Source organism: Hyalella azteca, unplaced genomic scaffold, assembly GCF_000764305.2.
Source record: "Hyalella azteca isolate HAZT.00-mixed unplaced genomic scaffold, Hazt_2.0.2 contig10403, whole genome shotgun sequence".
Taxonomy (NCBI): domain Eukaryota; kingdom Metazoa; phylum Arthropoda; class Malacostraca; order Amphipoda; family Hyalellidae; genus Hyalella; species Hyalella azteca.
This window is the reverse complement of record NW_025940445.1, coordinates 28,497-40,827: the sequence shown is the minus strand read 5'-3', so window position 1 is coordinate 40,827 and position 12,331 is coordinate 28,497. Positions and strand designations below refer to the sequence as shown.

The 12,331-nt window shown below is 35.8% G+C and overlaps 1 protein-coding gene across 1 annotated transcript in view; it reads left to right on the top strand.

Moving 5' to 3' along the window:
• Nucleotides 1–221: 221 nt before the first annotated feature.
• LOC108667861 overlaps nucleotides 222–12,331 on the top strand; it is a 15,354-nt gene continuing 3,244 nt past the window's right edge. The window contains exons 1-3 of the mRNA XM_018154957.1: nucleotides 222–1,648; nucleotides 2,475–2,593; nucleotides 2,935–3,084. Of these exons, the coding sequence (XP_018010446.1) occupies nucleotides 283–1,648; nucleotides 2,475–2,593; nucleotides 2,935–3,084 (1,635 nt within the window). The 5' untranslated portion in view covers nucleotides 222–282. The remainder of the gene's footprint in view (nucleotides 1,649–2,474; nucleotides 2,594–2,934; nucleotides 3,085–12,331) is intronic.

Below are 12,331 nucleotides of genomic sequence, written 5' to 3'. Positions count from 1 at the left end.
ACAATGAATTCACATGAATGAATGTGAATTCATTCATGATGAATGATGAATCATTTGAATAATTAATTAATTAACATGATAAATTTTCTTGAATGTGAAGTTGATGTGACATTAGGAATTTGTTTAGTTTTTGTTGTGTGCTTGAGTCTCAATACAGTCTCATGTCCACCATGCTGCTCCTGTCTCTTATACACATCTAGATGTGTATAAGAGACTGGATCAAGAGATAATGACATAAGCTTTGTAATTGATGAGAATTCTAAATGGATTGACCAAATTTGTATGGTAGCTCCAAATTACTTGGAAATTCCAGCCCCTATTATCTTTGCAACAGAATCTTTTTCACTCCACAAAAAGCCCAATCAGAGTGCACAACCATCATTAGCAATTATGAAACTGTTTGAGTCTGTGAATGTGCAATTTAAGACGTGTGGCAATGAATGCCAAGGACTTCAAGAGTGCTCTTGTTTGAAGAATGATCATGCAAATTTCATGAACATTTTCCGAGATCAGTGGCGGGCTGCACCTCAGAACAAACTCGTCAGGTATGGAAGTGCAACAGCACAGTCATACACCCATGCATTTGCACATTACATCAGCGCCAACAACAGCACACCAACGTATCCAGTGAACATCATACGGTGCCTTGAAGTCGTCCAGCTCATGAAGCCGACTCTAGCAGCTACAGAAAGAGTGATGTCACACGTGGAGATTGCTGTTAGAAATAGATTTGAATCCCCGGGCTACATGAATGAAACAAAATCTGATGAAGAAACTGGCATTGATACTGTCCACATTGAAGCTTTTCTCAGATGTAATACAAACATGGTACAGCATGATGCTGATCTGGCAGAAGAGATTTTTTCAAACCGAAATGAACAATCTCTCAAGGAAACCAAAAAATTCAACTCAAAAAGTTTAACTCACGGCTTGGAACGACTTGATGGCAACCACAGGAAGAACATCTTTCAAAAGAAATGCAATTTAAAAGAACCAAAAAAGTACAAGAAAATTAAAACTGATTGTCTGTTAAAATTCCCAGAGCTTGAAGAAGTTCCTGACTCATGTGGTTCATTCTCAGCTTCATCGGAGTCCAGACACTACCCTGCAGGGGATCCGACACCTATTGTACAACCTGCAGATAATGCAGGCCAGCTATCAGACATTACTGACTCAAGAGGTGTGGATGCATGTGAGGAACCACTTGAAAACCAGTTGTGCCCAATGGAGAATGTCAACACAAATCTCGGAAATGAAAATTCACAAGCTACTAAGACAATGGAAATTTACTGTATTTGTGAAATAAGTAAAGAAGAAAATCCAACAAAAAAGAAGCCTTGTAAATGGATTAGATGTTGTGGTGGTAAGAAATGTGAATCTTACATTGAAAGAATGGCTACAAGAAATGTTGCAGGAGGTAACTGGTTCCACTTGGAGTGTTTGCAGATGAACAAAATGCCAAATGGTCCCTGGTCCTGTAAGAAGTGCAACGATAAGAAAACTGCCAACTTGAGACAAGACTCGACCAATTATAATACTCAAGAATGCAGCATTGTCCTGCAGCGATGCCCTAAAGATCCTGATAGGAGTGTCTGGTGTGCTGAGCAGAGCTTCCCTCAAGTGTCTGCTGCTGAAGTGAAGTCTGAAGGTGAGTCTAGTGTTCGGTTAATGCTCAAGTTGTATTTCTTTTGCCTTGACAATTCTCTTCGATTTCAAAAATTAGGTTCAGATTTTAAAAATTTGTGCTTATTTGTAAGTGAAAACTATCCTGATATTTTCAGTATTTAACCCTTCTAAAAGTAAGTTAGGATATACCTATGGTAACTCTAAATCTCTGACCAGAAATACCAATCAAATCCTTTGTTTTGTCCCTGAGGCTGCTTTGTCTCAGCTTATCACCATCCATCTGATCACCTTCACTTTCCTGGCATCACTCACTACAATACTTTGGAATTAAAATATGATCATTTAATACATTTGTTACTCAGAAGCCTAATTAAATACTAATGTTTGCATTTGATATAATTGAACAAGTAATCTCATCATTTATTATCAGTATGGTATGTATCATTTATTGGTCATTTGAAGATAGACAATTTTTTTGTGTGTTCAACTCAACATAATATCATATGTGTCAATTACAGTGGCTGCATTTAAATAATTTTTTAAGTATTTTTTCATCATACTACTTGCATAGTCAAATTTACTGGCATTCTTTTGTCCACCTGTTAAAGGTTTTAAAATGAAGTCATTTCTCTTGACACCATCAAAGTATTCAATGCAAGAAATAAGTATAAATAAGTTTCATAATAAATATAATATTTTATATTTATATTTGTCAGCATCATCAGGTCAGCAATAACATAAATAACCTACCTCACTCTGAATCATAGAAGATTGCTGTTTGATTTTATTACAAGGAAGGGAATATTTTTACTGAGTGAATGTTAAGTTTATTTTTGTTTCTTGAGCAGCTTCTGAAGCTGCTGCGCCATCTCTTGTTCTTGAAGCTGCCGCTGACAACACCAACGACGAGTGCGAGGACGGAACTATGGACGTGGATGTCAAGGAGGAACCCTTCACCTATGATGAGGTATGAAGTTTCATATACAAATCTTTGATCCCAGATATTTGTGAAGTGTAACACAATGAATTCACATGAATGAATGTGAATTCATTCATGATGAATGATGAATCATTTGAATAATTAATTAATTAACATGATAAATTTTCTTGAATGTGAAGTTGATGTGACATTAGGAATTTGTTTAGTTTTTGTTGTGTGCTTGAGTCTCAATACAGTCTCATGTCCACCATGCTGCTCTGTGTATCAAGTACAAGGACACAGCATTGGAATTTTAAACAATAATTTCCGTTGTTATCCAAAGTTCATTTCCTTATAAATATAATCTATGTCACCACCTGCCATGGCAGGCACGGGAGCCCCCCAGCCCCGGGTTTGGGGGCCTGCTGGTTGCTCCCCCGTTGTGTGTGCCATGCAAGAGGGAAGCTCCAATGGAGGCTCCTGATGGCCACGACGTCCCTCTGTGTTATTTGCTCGTCACTGATGGAGCTGAGGGACAGGTGGGTGGTATTGCCATGGCTCCTGATGGCCTACGATTATTATCACATGAGCTTGGTCACTGAGCTCAGTTGCATCCAACAACTTTTTGATCTGCAGGGCCAGCATTCCATGTTCAGCATGCAATTTCCACATCACCATGCCTGGAAAGTGTAAATTTCGTGACATGTGGTTAAAATTAGAAGCTTATTGTGACTAGCTTGCTCACCATCCAAAGCATGAAGGTATGGCGATATATACCGTCAAACGGGGTAATAAGGGACGGTATGAGCATTTTTTCTGAAGAACTTTTTACCGTGAAACATTTCAGAAATGAGTTTGGGCTCATTTTAAAGCTCGTTGCGAGGTCTACCGGTACCAAATGGCATCTCCAAAAAATTCCATATGCTATACATAAGGCGCCAGACACAAAATAAAAGCGTCCCAAATTACCCTTGGTAGCCACAGAAAAGCACACAAGGCAGTATACAAGCTGAATGGTAATGAATGAGAAGCCATGAAGATTCCAGCAATCATTGTGTTTCTTGTTGCTTTTTCCTGTTCTTCTTTTGTTGGGAATCCTAATATATGTTGACTTCCATTGTCAGATTTGCTAAATTCCACAGCTTCTTCATGTTGTTGACTTTGCAGGTGTTTTTTCATGACGTGATTTTTGTACCTGGTGGTAGTGAAAGTCGTTCCCTTGGTACAGGATTCTCTGTGCTAGCAATGTTGCTGCTGCATGGAATTGCTGAAACTTCTTGTTCCATGATATGGGATGTTTTGGATTGCATTGTATTGTTAAATTGTGCTGGTAGGAAAAGAGATTTCATTATCCTTTTGCCTTTCCCCTCCAAAGAGGAACTCTTTCTGATCTTGCTGCAATATGTTTTATAGGCATTTGGGTGGTGACGCTCGAGGTGTTTTGATAAATTACAGAAACTTGTTCTAGAAACTTTACCAATCCCCCTCCATACTTGCAAAATTTGCACTTTACTTGAAATGAACCGCTATTTACTATGGAAACATTTGAAAAAGCAAACTCAATTATAGGATGAGTGGTAGCCATGATGACGGTGGACAGCTTTGGAAGAGCAGAGATGAGTCAGATGAGGGATGACCTAGGAAAAAATTAAACATATCACATTTTGGTAATGAGAGAAAAAAAGGCAAATTCACAAACCATAATACTAACTTAACCATCATTTCTTATTTCTAAATTATTATAGAATCAATAGAATTAATTATTAAATACCATAACTTAACTATATAGCAAGAAGCCAGAGTCCTGAATGCCAAATTATAGGACACAACTATTAGTAGATTAGATTCAATTTCTTAAGTATTTTTGTTATACCGTAATATAAATATTCGATTTAATGGATGCTGAATTTTGAATTTATAAAAATCTGTGGACTTGATATGTTGAAGAGATAATTTTTCAATTTCCTTATTAAACATTTATTTTTAACTTCCACAGGCAGCCGCACTTCAACTGCAACAAAGTATTTTTTCTAATTTCATCATTTTTCATTGACAGACTGATGAAAGTATTAGTATTTTTAAACCTGCTTTCTTGACCACATTGCTGCAAGTCTGCAACTCAAGTCAAATGGGGTAATAAGGGNATAGGATCTAATAAGCAAAAAGTAACACTTTTGTTATGAACGTAACACCTCTGGCTAGAGGAGGGAAAATGATGCATTGTGAAAAAAAGTGGAACTAATCAAAACTGGCACCGCGTAGATTAAGGGTAGGTCGCAAATTTTTTTTCCGTGTTAATCAAAACCGCAGTATTCAAAACCGTGCTAATCAAGGGATTGCTGTACTGTATTATTGATATGATATTACCATACCTATCCATTGTGAATTTACAACAACCTTGTCTACTGCAAGCTTCATATCAGCAGCTGTATAGCATTTCTTCTGTATCTGCAAACTTACAGGACAGTTGTAATTTCACATCATTTTAATTGTGTTAAGTGAATTCACTATAACAAATAAAAAAAAAAGATCATAAAAACATACCTGAAACAGAAAGGAATGTTTTAGTAACAACCATCATATATTTTGGAGAAATAGGCTAAATCCTAGTTTAGGTTAATTACTTTTCATTCTATGATGCCTGGTGCACAATTCTATCTAGGACATTCTATGCACAATTTTGTGATGACTGATGATGCATTACTTTTTCATTATCATTAATTGAAATTTTTTTGCTGAGCAAGGTAGTAAATGTAATCAAAATTTGTTGTTGATTGATTTTTTGTTAACTGGAGTCTTTGCTAACTGAGGTTCTACTGTAAATGCATTTTCAGGGAGTATCCCTTAAGGCTTATATAATTACCCCCATCCTGCAGAAATAACCGCCAATTTTTTAATGAGATACGTGGTCATACTTAAAAGCTGAAGGCGCTGAAGACGCTGAAGTGTGGAACATGTGCCATGTGGCGAATAATGGATCGATCAAATGTGGCGGAGAATTGGGCAATTTCGTGATTTTAGAAGCAGATACTACAATAGCATACTACCAATAATATACCATCGAATGGGGTAAAAAGGGACGGTTTTAAGAGGTTTTTGTTAATTACTTCTTACCATGAAACATTTCAGAAACAAGTTTAGGCTCATTTTATAGCTCTTTGCAAGGGCTATTGAATGGCATCTTCAAAAAAATTCCATATGCTATTTGTAAGGTGCTAGACGCAATATAAAAGGCTCATGAATTAATCTTGAAATGGGGTAAAAAGGGACACTTGAAATAAAACTTAATTTCAAACATTTGAAGCATGCAGAGTGTACTCATCTATTACTAACAGTACTCTGAAGTTCTCCTCTTTTATTGTAGATGATGTAGATGTAAAATAAATGACATTTTCTGTGATTTTTACTTGTTTTTCCTTTATTGATATGATATTACCATATTCATTAATTACCATATTGCTAATTAGATATTACTGTTTCCATGGACATGCCATTGGGCATTGACAACAAACTTGTCCACTGCAAGCTTCATATCAGCAGCCATGTAGCATTTCTTCTGTATCTGTAAGCTTACAGGATGGTTTGTAATTTTGCACAATTGTAATCAAGTCTAGTGATTTCACTATAACAAAAAAGATAGTGAAAAACATACCTTGCCACTATTTTTAGTTTTGCAATATTTTGATTAGTTTAGCTGCTACAATATTTCTACAAAATGTGGGACACGCGTCCCTATTTACCCCATCCATCCCTTTCTACCCGTTTGACGGTATATAACACTCAAACACTGGTGTCAAAAGAAATGAAAATCTTGAACCATAGCATTTGAGGCAGATATACCCGTTCTCTGTTTAAACATGTTAAACAATTAATTACCTTTCATTTCAAGTAAAACCTTTCATCGATCAATCGTTCGCCACTTCAGCGACTTCAGCTTTTAAGTGTTACCCTGAGATACGCAACTTCTGCCAATCACATTTCCAAGCCAAGTAGCCAACACCACCATCATCATGCAAGCAGCAGCTCTGCAGCTGAGCCAGCAAGCAGTGCAACTTTTATCATTTTATGTAAGTAACATTTTTTAATATGGCATATATTTTTTTTGCTACAGACCTCAGCCGTCCGTAATTTAACAAAATCTCACTTTTTACATTTTATTCAGGGCTATTTTAGAGGTTGTAAATGTATGATTTATTAACTAGCTTTATATTACATACCTAGATAGTAAAAATGTTGAACTTTAGGCCACTAAGGCACTATTTTTAGGTTATGCAATACAGTATTTTGATTAGTTTAGCTGCTACAACACTTTTTCCCCCCATTTGACAGTATAGCAAAAATAAGCAAATAAACAGGGAGTGTGGGACTGTGGTTTGCTTCACCAGGTGTGACCGTGTGGGGCTGTGGGCCATGTGGCACAGCCACAGTCTCACAGACTGGACAGCTCCAAGTTAATAATAAGTTAATTGAACAATTAAACAAGACACAACACACAAGTTGGTTTAACGACAAAGAACATAAATCATCTGATAACATCATACCTAGTAACAACGTTATCATGTCATGCAAAATATACAATTTTAGTTCTTTCAGCATATGCCATATAGATATAGGTATCATAATTGTAACAAATGATATATTACACTTACAGAATTGTATCATCCTAAAATATATATTATACGTAATAATGTACTTCTACTGAGTATAGTACTGACTACTGAGCACTACTGACCACTCACCACTGTTTTCGTGAAAATATGAAATAGTCTGTTACTGCCGGACTGCGGAATGATTAAAGCACGTCTACGTTCTACGGTCCTATATATAAAAGTCAATGTTTTTTCATTTGGAGTTCAGTCCATACTCCGTAGCCACTCATTTCGTCAAAAAATGTAAATTCCGAATGGTCCAGTGGGCCATTGTTTACGGGTTTAATGGAAACTATTCAATTTCCAAATTAGACATTTGAATAATTTAATTTCAGATCAAAAACAATATTAAACTCAAATTCTTATATTAAACGTGAAGTTCACGTCGATAAATAATATAGAATTGAATTTTTTGAGATATAATATTTAGAATGAAGTACTACTTAATAAGCGTCGATTGTCGAAGTACCGAAGCCGGAGGAGCGAGTCGTCATTTTCAAAGAGACATCGCCCAGCTACCGTTCCATCACGCGATCACGGCACCACGTGACTTTAATTTTTTTTACTTATACCTAAGCAAGTAAATCTTACACAAATCTTGATTCACGAAAAAAATTATGAAGAATAGAGAAGTAAAATATCTATCTTACTTTCATAGGTTGCAAAATCCTGCAAGGCTGCATTGCACAGGCACCGGTGACAGCAACACGTAGAGTTATGCGCTTGCTATCAGAAACGGGAAAGACTCGCACAGTTGAGTGAGTTGACCGCCCTTGACTAGTGAGTAGTGATCAAACAACTCTGATAGAACACGCCAACAAGAATAGGCGACGCGAGGCTAGCAAAAGCCAAGGTCGTTAAAGAAATGCCAGATTTTTTTCCTTCGTAAGACGGCTTAGGTTTAAACTTAATCCATGTTTGAGTATTAATTTGATAATAAACGTTATTTCAACTTAATACAACAAAAATATTGTTCTGGTATTAGATGATATGTTAAGACCACCGACTGAGGGGATCGTCGTATAGGACGTGGATGGTACAATGAACGCTGCTCGGGAAAATGCTGTCCATTTATGAACTGTTGAGTGATGAGAAGTGACGCACCTGCTTCATCTGTGGAGATGAGTTATTTGTATTATTTCTTTTGATGTATCATGAAGATCTTAATTTTGGGGTTATCGGTGTTTACAAAAAAAAATCACTGCTTTTTGGCTTCCCGTAAAAAAGCTCTTTGGTGTTTTAACTCTTTGAATATAGATAAATTAACACTTCAGAATGTTATTGGGAGCTACATGTCATCAGTAGAAGGATCGTCAATTTACTTGAGATTAGCTTCGACAAAATTCAGATCGATGAAACAGCATGCAGATTTTATGATAGCGAGCCAAATTCAAGACATGTCGGTCTCTAATTTAATTCTAATGCAGATATCTCTGTTTCCGTCGAATTCCTAGTACACCGGAAACTTCTATAAGCACATGTCACACCTTTGTCAGTGCGAATTGCATTTAAGAGAATCAACAGGTTATGCACCATCATCACCACATACACAATTGTGTTGCTATTTGTGTGCTTCAGCAGCTGGCGTTTCTCACTAGACACCACTTACGTCAGGCTCACTAATTCGTTTTTATTTCTCGCTGTTTGTGGAAGGTAATCCTTCCCAAAATTATAAAACATTTTTTCTTCACTGAGATCGGGAGGATAGGATGCGATGCGTACAGCAATGTCCAAATTTAACTTGCAGGTTAATGATATTGCTTTTTTGTGCACCATGTTTCAATGAAATTTGATTAAAATTACGTTTTCTTTATAGTGAAAATAATTTCATTGTGCAAAAGTTTGTTGATTGTGCAAAATGTCTCCATAAACGTTAACACTAAAAATATTATCTCTTGCTGCATAATATGAGTAACTATTTTAAATTTCCTGTGCATGTTTAATCAGAAAATGAGTACCCGGTAGGTTATGAGAGAGAATTTCCCTATACTAAGACGTTTCAAAAATTTCCTTATATCAAAAGATTTCTCCCATCAGAAAGGAAATGTTAAAAGATAGAGTAAATTTTAAGCATCTTGCAGGTGTACGGTCTGTATGGATTGTCCATGTTGTACCGCTGATACCCGCCTTACAACTCAGGGTTTTAATACAGTATATGTTCGCAAGCGTTCTTACTCATTGAAAATGAGGCAAACTCATAGAAATGTTCAGCTCATTTTCCAAAAGAATCATTTTAGGATCACTCGGCCCTTTTTGTATTTTTGAAATAATCCCCAATCATTTTATAAAAATGAAGTCGGAAGTAACTGACGTAAAACGTATTTTCCAGCGAAGTTTCTGTTTAAAATTTCCTAAGCAACAGTTTTTATAGTAGTTTATTGTACAAATCAGTCGTTCAACATTTCATATACTGATAGTCAGCATTCAATGTTATGCGTGTTCAAGACTACGACTGAATTATCTCTTCAAAATATTTTTTTATTACTGAAAATTGTTTACAATAAATTTTAACCTCATTGTTTTAAGCACTCATTTTAACAGTACTTATTGTCGCACTTTTCTGAGCGTCGATGCCGGTGAACATATTTAGCGCGTCAAGAAAGATTCAATTTGTTTTACAATTCGTAATTTTTGAAATGTGTCCATCGCTCCTTGGTTCACTACTTCTTGACTTCAACTGTTCATTTAGCCTCTCCATAGGAATGAAAATGAGACACTTGCTTCGTGTAGACAGATTTCATTGCAATTCGGTTTATGCTGAACAAATAATTAGAGGAAAATGCCTTGTTTCCGAACATGAATGTATTATTTGGAAAACGCCCCACTCATTTCTCCCAGTGACAGGGCCGACGCAGGGATGACGTGCAAAATTTTCTCATCTCATTTTCTTCGTAATCTTTAATAGATAATTGAGACGAGAATAATGTGTTCAATTATCATCTAACACGGGCTCAATTAATGCCATTGTTTTCAATTCAGCCACCTTCACCGTAGTGTTGACTCGTCTCACGGCCTTCGTAGGCTCCAAAACTTCCACATTAAGTTTAATCAAGTGGTGTCAGATGTGTAATAGGTAGGGGAATTATTATCGATAGGCACTGAAACTTCAAAACAAGTACCGTAAACGCACGTTATTATCAATTTTAGCATTGAAGTTGGAATGGATTGAGAATGTTGAAACAAAACTGAACGGAATAAATATACCGCTAGGAAATGTGAAAGTCAAATACATAAAAAGCATAGAAAATATTGAAACAGATTAATTTCTTCACTTTGTTCTCTCTGAGGGTAACTGAATTAAACTGAAAAACGCCACTTCAACGCAGTAAAAAGCAGGCTTATTTCTGCCGAACATCACTTCATCATTAATTTTGTGCACCATTGCACTGCGTCACTGCAGTGCATCACTGTATCAGATCAAGAGCAGCTGCTGAGATGCTGTGCACCATTGCACTGCGTCACTGCAGTGCATTTTACAGTAGATTTTTTTACAAATATGTAGTATTTTGTATCCCTGTCTTTTTGAGCCGGCCTCTTATAGGCATGGAGTTATAACTGCTTTATGATGTCCAAAAGTTTCATAAGATTGATGTCCATGTCGATTCCTTGTTAGCTGAATGAAATACGTATTGTTGTGGTTAGATCTGAATTCCTTGAAAACCTAAAGTGTACTTTTTCTCATTTGGTACAGAATTGCAAAATCAAAAATTTTCTTTGACATTTGTGAGACTTGTCTAGAAATTTAGATTCGCGACATGATATTGACTAAAATTCTCGTGACGTGATTCTATGGGTTTTCTTGGTCTTCTATGATATAATCTGTGGCACAACGCAGTGCAATGGTGCAAAGCATGAATCATGAAGTAATGTTCAGCGGAAATAAACCTGCTCTATGCGAATTGTACACATTGTCAATTTCACTGGAATGGCCCTTCTTAGTTTACTTTAGCTACCCAGAACAAATGAATTGAGGAAATATTTTTTGCAAAGCCTTATTATGATTCATGAGCAATTATTTTCTTATTTTGTCATGCATTATATATTTTTATTCTATATATATCAAAAAATTTGTGTATAAGAACAAATTGAGAGCTAAAAATTATAATGACGTCAGTTTGCTGTCCATGATTCGAAATTTCAGCACGGACTGTGAATTGGTCGATTTGCATTTATAGTACATGAAAATTGAAACTTATGTCAATGTTTGGAGCCTAGGAAGGGCTTATGGGGATAATTCAACGCTATGGTGAAGGTGGCTAAATCTTGCTGTCTTGTCGGTACTGAAGCACCGTGTGCGTGTTGCCTCGATAGTGGAAGTGAACTACGTCTGCTTGTGGAAGTGAACTTTTCCGTTGCGTCTCCATTTAAGTTTTTGGAAAATCTAGTTTAACTTTTTGAGTAATAATGGCAGGAGCTTCGTACCATGTTTACATGGCTCATGTATATGAAGAGATACTCGGCTAATGCGATGACATATTAACCACCACCAAATAAAAAAAATGAAAATGAAAATTTCCATTTTTTGAAAAATGTCAAATAAATTAAGGCATTTTTCATTCTTTTCAACATCAACGGGAATGTTTAGGAATCACTTAGTTCCGTATAAGTTTTGCAAAAACATTAAAGTCAATCACCATTAGTATGACAGGAAGCAGTCCAAAATTTATGAAAATATAATATTAAAATATCAATGCTCCTGCAAATAATATATTGGCAATCAGAATATAAGAACAAGGACAACTTACGGGCTGAACACCGGCAAGTTATTCATAACTGATTTAATATTGAGTTATCTCATTGATACCTGTCGTGATTATTGATATTCGAATGATTTGAGGATTTTAAGATGAAGGGAAATGAATTCACATAATCATCAGGCATTTATTTTCTATTATGAAGGATGGTTGAATGAATCAGATAATATGAATTAGTTACTCATATTACATGTAAAAATTAGTTTGTATCATATTTTATACAATACAAAGGATTGTCTGCAGTAAAAAGTCATTTTTCTATTGTGAAATTCATATTTGTTCATAAAAAATAGTTAAATTTTTGAAAATTATGCGATTTTCACTCAAAAATAGTAAAATTAGATAATTTGTCACTATGTTTTTGATATTATAAGGTGCACTAC